Source organism: Microtus ochrogaster, unplaced genomic scaffold (genome assembly GCF_000317375.1).
Source record: "Microtus ochrogaster isolate Prairie Vole_2 unplaced genomic scaffold, MicOch1.0 UNK112, whole genome shotgun sequence".
In the NCBI taxonomy this organism is placed as follows: domain Eukaryota; kingdom Metazoa; phylum Chordata; class Mammalia; order Rodentia; family Cricetidae; genus Microtus; species Microtus ochrogaster.
In genome coordinates, this window is record NW_004949210.1 from 735,529 (window position 1) to 749,274 (window position 13,746).

Here is a 13,746-nt window from a genome sequence, read left to right on the forward strand (position 1 = left end):
TATGGTGCTTCTTAGGTGTTGTTGCAGCAGCCTGGGTTATAACTTGTCAAAAAACGGGGATGGTTGTTCTTTAACACTTTTGGCTAAACAGCCAGCATCTATTTACAAAACTGTTTTTAAAGGATAGCTTATCTACTCTAAGAGAACATAAAATCCTGGCTTGTCTTAAATATAACTTAGAGAAAACCAGGAAGTGGAACTTAGCTTTTGTTCATGCTTAGGCATTGAGAAAACGGGCCATCTGAGGGGAAAAGGACAAATAAAACGTCATAGGGAGGGAACAGCCTTCCTCCATAGCCTTCCTTTTCCTCCTATGTATATTTCTAGAAGGCAGACCTTGCACAGTTACCATAACAACAGTTGGAACATTTGCTATTCTTTACAACACATAGTGGCTTGTGTTTAAATTTAAAACGTTATTTTATATGTGTGGGTCTTTTACCTGCATGTTGATATGTATACCATGTGTGCGCTTGGTGCCTGTGCAGTTGATTAGAGAACGTTGGAACCCCTGAAACTGGCATTGCAGATGATTGTGGACCTCCATGTGGGCTGGGAATCAAACCCAGGTTTTCTGGAAGAGCAACCAGTGCTCTTAATTGCTGAGCCATCTCTCCAGTCCCAGTAGTTCACTTTTTAAATGTATTCTCCTTCTTGATATTAAACTTTAATATTCTGCTAGCCAGTCAGGTTAATAATTAAGTATCTATTTTGGAGGGGTTATATTGTTCAACAAAGGGGAAAGAACAAAAAGAATAAAACAAGTGATACAATTCGTAAAAACTGAACGAGGACTGTGATCTTAGGGTGCTTTATCCTTCTTCATTGCAAACCTGCCATTGGGCATACATTTTACATGACCATAAATACCCTCAGACATCTACCAGCCTCTGATGAAAGCCCTGTAGATAGACAGGGAACAGTGGGGGCAGAGAAACCAAGCTCCATGGTTGCATAGGGATTTCTGGGGAGGATGAATCATCAGGCCATGAAAGGACAGTCCTTAGATGAGAGTTCTGACTTCCTGGATTAAAATAAGCCTTCATCCTTTTACTCATATCCTAGAGTCTCTTCAGTGTACATATTGAAAGCACTGTGTGCCCCACTTATTGGTAAATCTCAAGAAGAACTAATATGTAGTTGGTGCTGCATCCAGCATGCCTTGGGAATTGGAAGTTAATTTGTTAGCTATCACAGGAGTGCTATTCCATGGCCTAGAAATATTTGTTTCCATGCTAGAGTAGTTAAGTACCATCTCCTTGCTTTATATTGGGATTTCAGGATGAAGTGTGGAGGCAATTGGCAATCAGGACTGTTGGTGGGAAGTGAGGCAGAAAGATGAGGAAAAATAGAGAATGGAATTCCTGGTAGAGTCACTCCCAAATGACTTTTCTTGGCTTTATTTACAATCATCTGCTGCCAGCTTTATTTCAATTTGTTTCTTTGGCTATTTTTCTAGTCCCCATCTCCCTTTGTTATTAACTTTTAAGGTTTATGGCTTTTTCTCATAATTCTGTCCTCTGAGACAGAATTTCTTGGTTTCTACAATTTCTCCAAGAACTTTCCATCTCTCTCTTCCTCTGACTTCTCTTGAAATCCCAACATATTTATGTATTCAATTAACTCCCCTCCATGTTTAACACATTCAAAAGTGTATTGGTCATCAACTCTTTTCCTTGAAAGTCTTCATTGTTTCCTAATATTGCTTATATTTTAATAGCCACACTTAGGACTGTTATCATCTCCTCCATCAACTTTGACCTCATTTCCTTCAAACTAAATCCAAGCCTTTTCACATATAACTCCAGATGACTTAACCTCCTTCTTCAGCCTCAAGTATCCCGCTATTTCCCTCAGCATATGTCATTCATTTATCTTTTAAATCATACTTCAGTGCTACATAAAACCTTTTGTGGATCTCAGGAGCTATGCAGAATGCCTCCTACCCATGAAGTCTTACAGGCTATTAAGTCCAAGTCTTTCTAGGCATTGTATATTTGTCATGTTAATCCACCCTTTCTGTAATCTTGCCTTTTGAAGCAGACTTTATCCTGTTTCATAGATGAAGAAACTGAAGTCCAATGTTGCATAGTTGGAGTCTCTTGCATTTGGCTTTTGTAAAATTGTACTCCTCTGTATTTCTATTGCATGCTGACAGCTCCACTTTGTTTTGTTCCTTTGACTTTTCCATTTTTCACCTTATATCATCACTACTATTTTCTAAAGTAACAAAGTTCAGAATCAAAGGTAGATTTTCATGTTGTTTGAAAGGCTTTTTGATCTTTAAGTATGAATAACCGCAGTGAGCAGATCTGTGCACACAGCAGGTCATTGAATGCATGCTGGATGAAAAATGAATGTGTGGGGTACGTAAATGTATGAAAACCTTGTAGCAAATTAAAATTTAATTCTGTACAGAAAATGAATACATATGACCAGTTTTTAGCTCAAATTTAATTTACTTTTATTAAAAAACCCAGAATATGGGAGAAGAACATTCTTTTACTCTGACAGGTATTTATGGTAAACGTGCTTAGAAGCTTCTTATAGCTTGAAGACCCTCTGAATTCATTATATTCATCATACCTCTGCATACACAACAGCCAGCTCTTGGCTCAAGGTTTTATAACTCATGCGGCAAGTAGGAGTGTAGACCCACATAGCATAGCTTATAAGTTCAAAGTAGATTCTCCAGGGAAAGGCTCTATCTGCATTTGAATTTTGTTTTTATAGATGGTGTCCTGAACAGAGGGCTGATATTCAAAGCTAACAAACTGTAGACACTTGATCAGAATCTGGGAATATAGTTCAAACCATAAACACTCATGGTCCTCTAGATTTGGTCTATCTGGGTTTATTGTGCTAATTTAGCAACACTCAGTTTGGACCCATCTTTAGTCCTTATCTATAAATATTTATTTTACTGAGACTACTTTTCACATCACTTTGATGTAATACTTGACAGAAACAAAGTAAGGGAGAAATTTATTTTGGTGCATGGTTTTTAAGGATATAGTCTATCTTGGCAAAGAAGGCATGGATGCTGGGTTGTCTCTTTCTATAGCAGCAGGAGCATATAGCAGTTTGTTCTTATCTTGGCAGATCAATACATGGAGAGCTTGGGTTTTCATTAGAAGTGTGTTTAATTTTCAAGGTCTGCCTCAAGTGACCTGTAACCTTCATCTAGGTCTGATGTCCCAAAGATTCTATAAATTCCTTAGAACAGCACCGCCAACTGAGATAAAGTTCTAAAACACATGAACCTGTGTGGGGTATCCCACATTCAAACTATAAAAACCAGTAACTAGCAATTCTCTTTCTTCACTGAGACCAGAACTAGCAGAAATTGATTATTATTCTTTGGAAGAAAACAAGATCAACATAAAAATGAATCTTGTTAAAGAGGAGATTAAGATTGGCTTCTTGTGTTTTGTTTCCTGTAATGCACATGCTACAAAATAAAAGCTTCTTTTTAAAGTTTTTTTTTTTTAAAAAAAAGATCTCCTTCCTCAGAGTTCCTTAAGGCCATCTGTTTTTATGTTGACATTCTTGTAAGTTTAGTATAAGTGAGCCCATATTAGTAGTATGGTTTGATGCTTCTGAGGCCTAAAGACCTGTTTGGGTAATTTATTCATTGTTACTGGCTGAAAGACAAGTTTATTTCACTGAACCTCAGTCTTCTCGTTTTTTAAATATGGCCAATAGTGAAAAGCAGCTTATTTAGTACAGACTGTGCATTATGCTGGGTGAGGAAACCGTTTGTGAACAGTGAAGCACAAGTTATTGAAAATACATTCGAAAAGGTCCTGTTAGATATTTCCATACTGAGATTTTCCTGTGCCTAGATTTCTGTGGAGAGCATAGAGGTTAGACTCCTGAGCAAAGAAGTATGTCTTAGACATGGCCTAGGAGATTAGTATACCAAGTCATAAAAGCAGTGTATATTATATGTATGTGTTCATATGTGTACAGTGTTCTGCATATTCATTTTCTGATTGGACTGTAGCATTCATTCTCTGGACAATGTAGTATATGATCGGTCTGTTGGAGAGGCTAAATATTCTTCAGATGACAGTTCTGCTGTCTTTGAAATGTTTTATCTTTGGTATTATGGAACTATGATTTCCTCAGGCAGACGTTTCTTCTTCAAGGCTCAGGGAAAAACTTATTTATAAATTGGCATGTTCTGTAATTGAGTATGGAGAGAGAGTGTTTGAGTCTTTTTGCCAGGAAGGCCATATGTTCTCTAATTCCAAATTGTGCCTCTACAAATGCTGGGGAGACCAATAGGTACAAGGTGGAATAGTTCAGGGGAAAGTAAACATGAAACCGTGGTCAGTAGCCAAGGAGAGGTGGCCTAACTCCCACTCCATCCTTATCTACGAGCTTAAATGAGTGTCATGACTATTTGTGTTTTGTTCATGTGCATGTGGTAATGGATAGATGTTTGCTCTCCGGTGTGTGGAGCCCAGTCCTGATTTCTATGAAATTCAGTCACCCAGGTTAAGATCAAGGACTGCGCAGACCCTCTACCTCACTGAGTGATCTTTAGTTTCAGTTCTCCATTATCAGTTTCTTTTTAATCTGTCAGATGAAGCCAACACGGACTCCCTAGCTAAACCACAGGTCCGCTGAACAAATTTGTTTATGCATCTAAGCCAGAATTGAGTTCATCGTGCACAGCACAGCAAAGGAAGCCATACCCTTTCATACCCATGATCTATCTAAATGGAATCGAGCATGGGTTAGATAGGAACTGTAGGACTGGGGTCGGTTGTGTTTGAAGAATGCTATACTCTCTTACCACATGGGAAGGCATATGGTTGAGTTAAATAGTATGCTACCAACTCTCAATTGGTCAGTTTCAAGGAGGAGGAAAAAGGGAAATGAACACGAAGAATTGAAAACAAATATGACTACACTTTATTTTAGTCATTGATGCTAGCCTTTCTCCTTTAAAGATCCAGGGCTGCTTTAAAGCACCAAGAAGATATGATGGATAGAGCTTTGTTTGTTTGTTTGTTTGTATTCATGTTGGGAAGAAGAGTTCATGAAAATAGATGAAAGCATGATGCTTTGTCCACATTCACATGCTGGATTATTCCATGCACTGGCTAATCGAGAAATGACACCATTGTTTGTCTTGTAGTCCAATATAGCTTGCATGTTGGTGTCATTTCCCCTTACCGCCACATCTCGCCACCGGAACGTGTAAGCATTTCCATTTTAAGTAGAGCATTTGGGGTGAGGGAATGCTCAAGTAGACTAGTCAGATGTATGGACTGAACACATTCTCATTTTGTCTCCTAAGCTGATCACTGGAGATTCCATCGTTAGTGCTGAGGCAGTATGGGATCACGTCACCATGGCCAACCGGGAGTTGGCATTTAAAGCTGGCGACGTCATCAAAGTCTTGGATGCTTCCAACAAGGATTGGTGGTGGGGCCAGATCGACGATGAGGAGGGATGGTTTCCGGCCAGCTTTGTGAGGGTGAGTGTCAACCTTCACTCTGCTCTTCTCTCATTGGCTGCCTAACCCAGCTTTCCCGACCCACACTCTTGCTCTATTCCTTTTTTTCTCCTTGTCTTTTCATTTCTTTTTCTCTTTCTCCATCTCTGTCTCTTCATCTCCTTCTTTTGCTTCACTCCTACCTTTTTCTTAAATCTCTGCCTTTCTAATCTTTTGACCTCTCTTCTATCTCTTGTTTATTTTGGTTCATTCTCTACTGCTCACCTTTTCCTAAGTCACTTCCTTTGTTTGAATTTATCTTTCTAGATTTGGCTTGGATAGTTTTGAAGTCTTTTCCCCCAAACCTCTGTGTAGCTGTGATTTTTCACCTTTCTTTTTCTTTTCCTCCACCTACTTTTTTTCCTATATCCCCCTCTTGATCCTTTCTTCTTCTAGATCCTTCTTATCTCTTCCACTCTTCGTTTTTGCTTATTCTCTTCTCCTTCTCCTTACATCAACTATTCTTCTTTCCTTTTTTCTTTGTTTCTCTCCTTGGAAGAAGTATGAACACCATTATGGACTGGTACAGTCTTCAGCTGTTAATGTCAGAGTGTGTACTCCCTGTTCTCAAGGGGCTGAAGCTTACTAATCTCAGGTCTCACTTCTTATAGCAAAGTCAAATGGCTGGGATCTAAGACATGCTATGTATGGAAACAGGAAACCTGTAAAGGCTTGGAAGGCTATGGACTGTTTGATGTTTTACCATAAAATTAAGACCGTTGTTCTGTAAGGTCTCTGTTTCCACTAGGTCACTTTTTAACAGGTTGCTATTAGTGATTATAACTGACCATGTGTTCTAGATCTTGGCTTCCCTTGAGGTTGTTAGTTTGAATTTGTTCTTTGAGTATTGGAAGGGCCAGATTCTCCCATCTGCAAAGTGGTCTTGACAGTCTTTTTTTTTTTTTTTTTTGGCCAGGGGATATTACAACGGAAAAGAAACAATAAAAAATTCTTTATGGGAAGACAGATAGCAAAGAGTTATGAGGGTGTGTTATGGCCACCCTTTCTATAACCTTTATCTTTCTGTTAGTTCCTTCTAGAATGCCGTGTTCCTCTTTTATATTTTTTTGTTTTTTTTTTTCGAGACAGAGTTTCTCTGTAGCTTTGGTGCCTGTCCTGGAAGTAGCTCTTGTAGACCAGGCTGGCCTCGAACTCACAGAGATCCGCCTGCCTCTGCCTCCCGGGTGCTGGGATTAAAGGCATGTGCCACCACCGCCCGGCCCTCTTTTATATTTTTAAAAAATTTTTTTGATAATTTTGTACATGCATATAATGGAAGTCTAGCCTTTAATGGCTGAGCCATCTCTCCTACACCAGCTCCTGTGGTTTAATGATTAACACACTGGACTCTGAGTCCAGCAATCAGAGTTCGTGTCTTGGTGGAACCTGTTCCTTGAGGAAGAGACCTGGTCAGTCATCCTCATCAACTCAGATCTCAAAACCCAGTATAAATGGGCTGCCCATGCATGCTTCAGCATTGCCAGGGTTATGTTTTACTTCACTTCATATAATAGACGGTCTTTAATTTTTTTTTTTAGTACTGAGGAACCCAGGGCCTCACATGGCAAGCTATATCACCATCTGTATTGTTGGTATTTCCTCTAAGATAAGGTTTAAGTATTCTGGGTCTCAAACAAAAAATTAGAGGGGCTTGGGCTTTTGGAGCTCAAATTGCCTAAAGGTTGGCCTTATGGCATGTATTTTGAAAGGAAGGAGCAAAGTGCTGAAGTTAACTTGAATTGCAACTTTACTAGTTCCTACCAATATGTTTTCTACTTTTTATTTATTTTTTGGCAAGGTTTTCACTGAAACATAGGGACCACAACAGACTTTCTCAAAGAATTTAATGAACTAACACATGCTAATAAAGATTTAGCACAGTTTGACAAGTATAAAGTACTTGAAAAATGACTATTTGCATTTTAGTTTTCATCATAAGTATAGCTGTGATCATTTTTACCCTATATCAATACTGGACATATTAGTTGAAAGAAAAACCTATCCTGCAGGGGCTATCAACTTATAAAGCACAGTGAACTGATTGATAAGATTTAGGTGTTGGGCAGCACCCTGAAGTAGGGAAATAGATAAAAATCACCTCTTAGCTCCTATGCCGAGTGTTTTCGAATGAAATATCTAATTCTTCATTCTCCACTTATATGGCTTATTTTGTTAACACCTTGAAATGTTATCTGTGTCCCAGTCCAGCTTTACTGGTTGATGAGTCAATCCCTAGGGTATTTGAAATGAAGCCATCAATAACCACAAGACTTAGGAATGAATGTGGATCGCTATGCACACAGAGCTTGTGCTTCTTCTGCTGACCACCCTCTCTGTTTTAAAAGAATGATTAAACCACACTGAAATGTTAATATGTTTTGTTTTCAGGGAGACAGACCATAGGATGAGAAGGAACATTGAACACATCAGGGTGGCTTGGGGAAGTTAGTGTCAGGGTCAATGTTTAGAGAATAACCATGAACATGCACTGATGGTTTTAAGACCACAGCTAAAATGAGTGGGATTTCAGGCACATATCCCCAGTAGCCATTTTGTATAGAATCACAAAGGAACAGATTAATAAAACCCAGACTTTAAATGAAATGCCACCCCCTCATTTATTATATAATCATCTGAATAGACAGTTTTCCAAAGAAGACATGAAATAAATGATCAATAAATAATTTTTCCAAATGTTCAACATTTTCAACCATCAGGAAAATGTAAGTCATTAATAAGACTACTTTAAAATATAATCTCACCACAATCAGAATGACTAACATCACATACCACCACTACCACCACCACCACCATTACCACCACTAGAAACAACAACAACAACAAAAACCCAACAAATGCTGGTAAGAATGTGAGGAAGAAAAACTTTATGCTGATTGGTAGTGTGACCTTGTGTTGTCCCTATGGAGATGAGTATTAATGTTTCTTGAAAATGAAACATAGAACTGCTATCTAATCCTGGATATGTACCTGTGTTTTTATAGCTGTGATCAAATAACCGACAAGAAGCAACAAGAGTTGGTTTGTTTAGGCTTATAGTTTGAGGGAATATAATCCATCATGACAAGGAAGGCATATGTTTTCATTTGCATTCTGTTGTTGCGAGAAACACCAGACCAAAATACATCAAGGAGGATATTTTATCTTATAAGTGTTAGGCCATCATTGAGAAAAACCTGGACAAAAGCTCATGGCAGGAACTTGGAGGCAAGAACTGAAGCAGAGATCATGAAAGAATGCTTCTTACTGGCTTGCTCAGTTTGTCGTCTTATGTAGCTCAGGCCCGATTGTCTAGTGATGACATCACCCACAGCGAGCCAGTCCCCCCACCACATCAATTAGCGATTAATAAAATACCTCACAGACAAGACTACATCCCATTCTGATCTAGGAAATTCTTCAGTTGAGATCCCCTCTTCCCTGGTGACTCTAGGTCTGTTTTAGTTAAAAATTATGGCAGCATGGCAACAGAAGCTTGAGACAGCTACTGTCACCAGTCAGGAAGCAGAGAAAGGTTAATGCTGATGCTAACTTAACTTTCTCTTTTGTATTCAGTCCAAGAGCCTAGCCTATATCATGGTGCTGCTTACATTCCAGGGGAGGGGATGTCCTCTTCTCACATGAACTTTTTTGAAGACATCCTCATGTACACCCCTGAAAGTATATTTTCATAGTGGAAGATTAGCTGCCATGATTCCAAAAGCACTCTCATTTCTACCGCAAAGATCTGTGCACATCCACATCACTGTTGTGTGCTGCACAATTCATAAGAGCTAAAAATACAGAACCAGCCTTAGTGTCTATCAACAGCAGAAGCCATAAAGAAAATGGGAAGAAAGAATTTGCAGAATGAGATTTTATTTCACTGTAAATAAGAATGAAATTTGCAGGAAAATGGATAGAACTAGGAAGCATTATGTTAAGTGAAATAAACCACACTCAGATAAATGGGAGTGTGTATAGTTCCTGAAACTAGAAAAGGGACCATGAAAGAGGAAGAAGAGCTCTGAAGGGGACTTTGAAAAGAAAATCAAGGTAGTAGAATACATGAGACATGGAAGTAGAAGAGTATATATTGAGGCAGAGAGTAGAAGAGAGGCTTAGAAGAGAAGTGACTGTGAGAACAAGGTATGTATGAAAATACTATAATGATACCTGTTCCTTTATATGCTAAATAAAAGAAACAACTTTAAAAAGAAGGGAGTGATCCACTCAAATGCAAGCTAGCTTAATAAAACTCTTTAAAGATAAGAAAATTATAATTTTTTTTAAAGAACACCTATATCAGCGGTTCTAAACCTGTGGGTTTTGACCCCTTTGGAGGTTGAATATCGGGTATTTACATCACGATTCATAACAGTAACAAAAGTACAGTTATGAAGTAGCAGTGAAAATAATTTTATGGTTGGGGTCATCACAACATGAGGAACTGTATTAGAGGGTCACAGCATTAGGAATGTTGAGAGTCATCGCTCTAGATGCTTTTATGTTGGAGTTGGTGTGTAAAAATGTTGTTTATTATGTTTCTACTAGAAAAGATAATGTAATAAAATACATAGATGTAGTTGAAAAGTAGTCACAAGAAAAAGTAAAAAGTTACAGGTGAAATTAAATGTCATATATTCCAGTATATTCAAAATATTATAGAATATTCAATAATAGCACTATAAAATTAATAATGCTTTATTATTTGCGTTTTAAAATATATTATATATGTAGAATATACCTCAATTCATATTAGTAACATGTGACTAATTTCTACTTTCCCAATAACAAAAGTACAAGCTTAGAGTGAATAGTATACAGATCTGCAATGTTAATGACAGAGCATAAACTATAACAGAACTCTAGTGTTTTCTACAATATCAGTGTTTATCCCTTGAGTATTTAAAGTAGTATCCCATGTCTGCTTCAAATTGTACTCAACACTAACATTTTATTGCCTTTGTGATCTCTTTCTTTTGTTGTTTTAAGTAGAGTCGAATGGGTTCAGCATCACTGCTAGGGACACTTGGGGAATACCATGGAAACGTAGATGTCAGCTACAATGCTGTTGTTAGTTAAAGAAATGATGTTAAGCTATTTAATGATTGATAGTTTTACTAACTCCAAGGTAGACCTTTTAATTCTCATGAATATTTATGATTGTGTTTAAATTTATAGTACCATTGTGCTATTGTTGAGGAATCCCATGATGAATTACAAAGGTTCTTTTCTAGTAGAACTCAAAAATTAGAATTAATTATGTCTGTTTTTTTGTACTGGTTTTAGTTGATGGTAGAATGGTATTATGAAAGCCAATACTGTCTGGCTTAGGAATTGCTACTGGTATGATAAGTGATGATGGATGATTGGCATTTATTTTTTTGCTTGTCTTTGAAGCACTATCTAGAGTCTAGTTTAGGTCTAGGTAGCACATAGACATAGTACTTTAGTACCTTTAAAGTAGGCTTGTGAATGGACAGTTTCCTGGGATGATACATATATATGTATGTATGTGTATGTGTATATTGCAGAATAGTTGTCCAGTTTATTGAGACTCACTAAAAGCTGAGATTCAGTATCTTAGAAATGCATACCTAGGTTAAGTGGCACATAATAAAAAGAAAGTATAATAAAGAAGACTTCCTTCAAACGGCATATCAAATGGATAATTTTGTACATCATCAAGCTAAACTGATGACCAGCATAGTGAGAAATCTCCATTTCCTACCTGAATGTCTCATTTTTTTGTTAACGTTCAAGTCCAAAGATGAATAATCAAGGGTATTTTGTGTGGTTCTGTTCAAGCTAGACACTTGTTAGCATGCTAAAATAAAAAAAAAAAAAGCATGAAGAATCTGAGAAACCAAAATTCTTGCTTCAGTTCTGTCATTAGATGAACAACTTAATCATCTTCCTATGCATCTTCAAGGCTCAGGCTTCCTTCTTGTAAACTGTGTATAATGGGTCTTGTGAAAATGCTTTTTAAGTTGTGATATTCTAGGTATATGAAAATAGAAACTACGTGCCATTGGCTTCTGTAAGGAGTTATTAGATATATGTCTTCTCTCCAGTTAAATCTGTCTCCCCCATTGTTTAGAATTCTATTCTTGTATATATATATGTTCTTGGTTTCATTTCTTTTTGAAGTGAGAATTTGGATTTATAAGAGCAACACAATAGTCAGTGTACCTTCTCATCCATTGATCAGGTTAGGTGAATCAGATCATGGAGAACATCAGTGCCCATATCTTATTGTAGAAATCTTTACCTGCTTTCCTGGGCTTGTTTCCCTGGGAGCTGAGAAAATTTTGCTGGCACACGATTGTGTTTCTAAGTAACCTGTGGTCGGTTTTTGTTTTCCCTGTGAGGGACCAATTTCAAGTCATTCAGTCTGTTTTCCTTTGATGCTGTGCAGAAAAAGAATCTTTGTTCTGACATTGGGCCATGGCCTGGGGAGTGCATACATTAGGGCAGTTTTTATATAGGACACAAAACACCTTGTTAGTAAGGAGTGGTGAGGTCTGTGTTACAAGGCATGGGTTGATTCAAAAAGTAAATAGTTGGCAAGCAAGGTGACTCAGCTGGAAAAGGTGCTTACTGCTGTGTGCAATGAATGACCTAAGTTTGATCATTTGAACCCACATGGTGAAATGAGATAAACAACTTGAGTTTGGCAGCTTGTTCTCTGTCCTCTATACACATGAATGTGTACTGCCCCCAGCTCACTCCTCAAGAAAACCCAATAAATGTGTATATATATATTTAAAGTTGTATACATTTTTCTTGTTTGTTCTTTGTTCTGTTCTGTTTTCAGTTCTAGATTTCTTTGGTATCTTGCTTTCCTGGAAGTTGGGACATAAAAGGATTACGTGAGGCTGGCAAGATGACTCAGTAACGCCCCTGCTGTGCAAGCAAGCATAAGGACCCAAGTTTGAATCCCTAGAGTCTATATAAAAAGCAAGGCATGGTGCCATGTGTCTGAAATCCTGGCTTATCAGGTTTGGCCAGTCGAGGGGTCCAGGGAAATAGGTGGATCTCTGAAACTCGTTGGCTAGTCAGCCTAGTCAGTGACCTTTAGGTCTAACTGAGTCAATGACCTTCAGGTTTACTGAGAAATAATCCTCAAAACAAAACAAAAAACAAAACAAAACAACAACAACAGAAAAAAAACCGATGGGAGCATTTGAGGAAACACACACACCTAATGTCTACCTCTGGCCTCTATGCATGCTTGCATACAAAAGTACATGCTGATACTGACAGGCACATATGTCACCATACACACACACACACAAGAATTAGGAGATGCACTACTATATGGGCATCACTATAAATCTTAAGGAGTTAGTTTTCTCATTTAGCAGAATAATAGTACCAGATTTTCCCCTAGCGCTTAAATCCTACCTAGTCTCAGGTTCTGGGCCCCTTTAATGACAATAGTTATGAGTTTAGTCTTGTGGATCTTAAATCCAATCAGAAAGTAACTGATTATCACCATAATATTTGTGCCACTCTTGCTTCAGCGGGCATATCTTGCCAGACTGGTTTAAATGTAGCTGCCGGAGTTTACAGCTGGGTAAGATGGATTATTTCATTCCGCCTGCCCCAGAAGCATGCATATAACTTTCCAATACTGTAAGAGCTAGCCAGTAGGGATGAGGCTTTGAGTCAGTACTAGCTTTATTTCTTTCAATGTTTTATGAATCAAGTATGTGGTATCCTCAACAATTTCTGGATGGTAACCAAAAGCAATGACAGTGGCCTATAATGATCAAGTTGGCTTCATCTCAAAGACTCGGGGATGGTTCAACATATATAAATCAATTAATGTAATCTATCACATAGACTCGGGAACAGAAATAACATTCTCATCTTATTAGGCACCAAAAAGTCCTTTGACAAAATCCAGTATCCCTTAATAATGAAAGTCCTGGTGAATCTAGGGATAAAGGGAGCATATCTCACTGTAATAATGGCAATATTCAACAAGCCCACAACCTATATCATGATAGAGAAAAAAGTTAAAGTATTTCCACTAAAATCAGGAATAAGACAGCTGTCTACTCTCTTCACCCTTGTTTGATATAGTGCTTAGAATTTCAGAACAAGAATACAAAAGAAGGAGATAAAGAGTATACAAATAGAAAAGGAAGAAGTCAAAATATCTTTCTGTGTAGATGCTACTATACACAGAAGAACACGAGGATTCCACCAGAAGACTACAACTGTTAAAC

The 13,746-nt window shown here is 37.9% G+C and overlaps 1 protein-coding gene across 9 annotated transcripts in view; it reads left to right on the top strand.

Annotated features, from left to right (window-relative positions):
* The window catches only part of Arhgef9 (Cdc42 guanine nucleotide exchange factor 9), a 307,395-nt gene that overhangs the window by 205,521 nt on the left and 88,128 nt on the right, over window positions 1-13,746 (top strand). For all 9 annotated transcript variants that reach the window (XM_026778204.1, XM_005371537.3, XM_005371536.3 and 6 more), the window contains one exon: window positions 5,312-5,491. In XM_026778204.1, coding sequence (XP_026634005.1) covers window positions 5,366-5,491 — 126 coding nt within the window. In that variant the 5' untranslated portion in view covers window positions 5,312-5,365. The remainder of the gene's footprint in view (window positions 1-5,311; window positions 5,492-13,746) is intronic.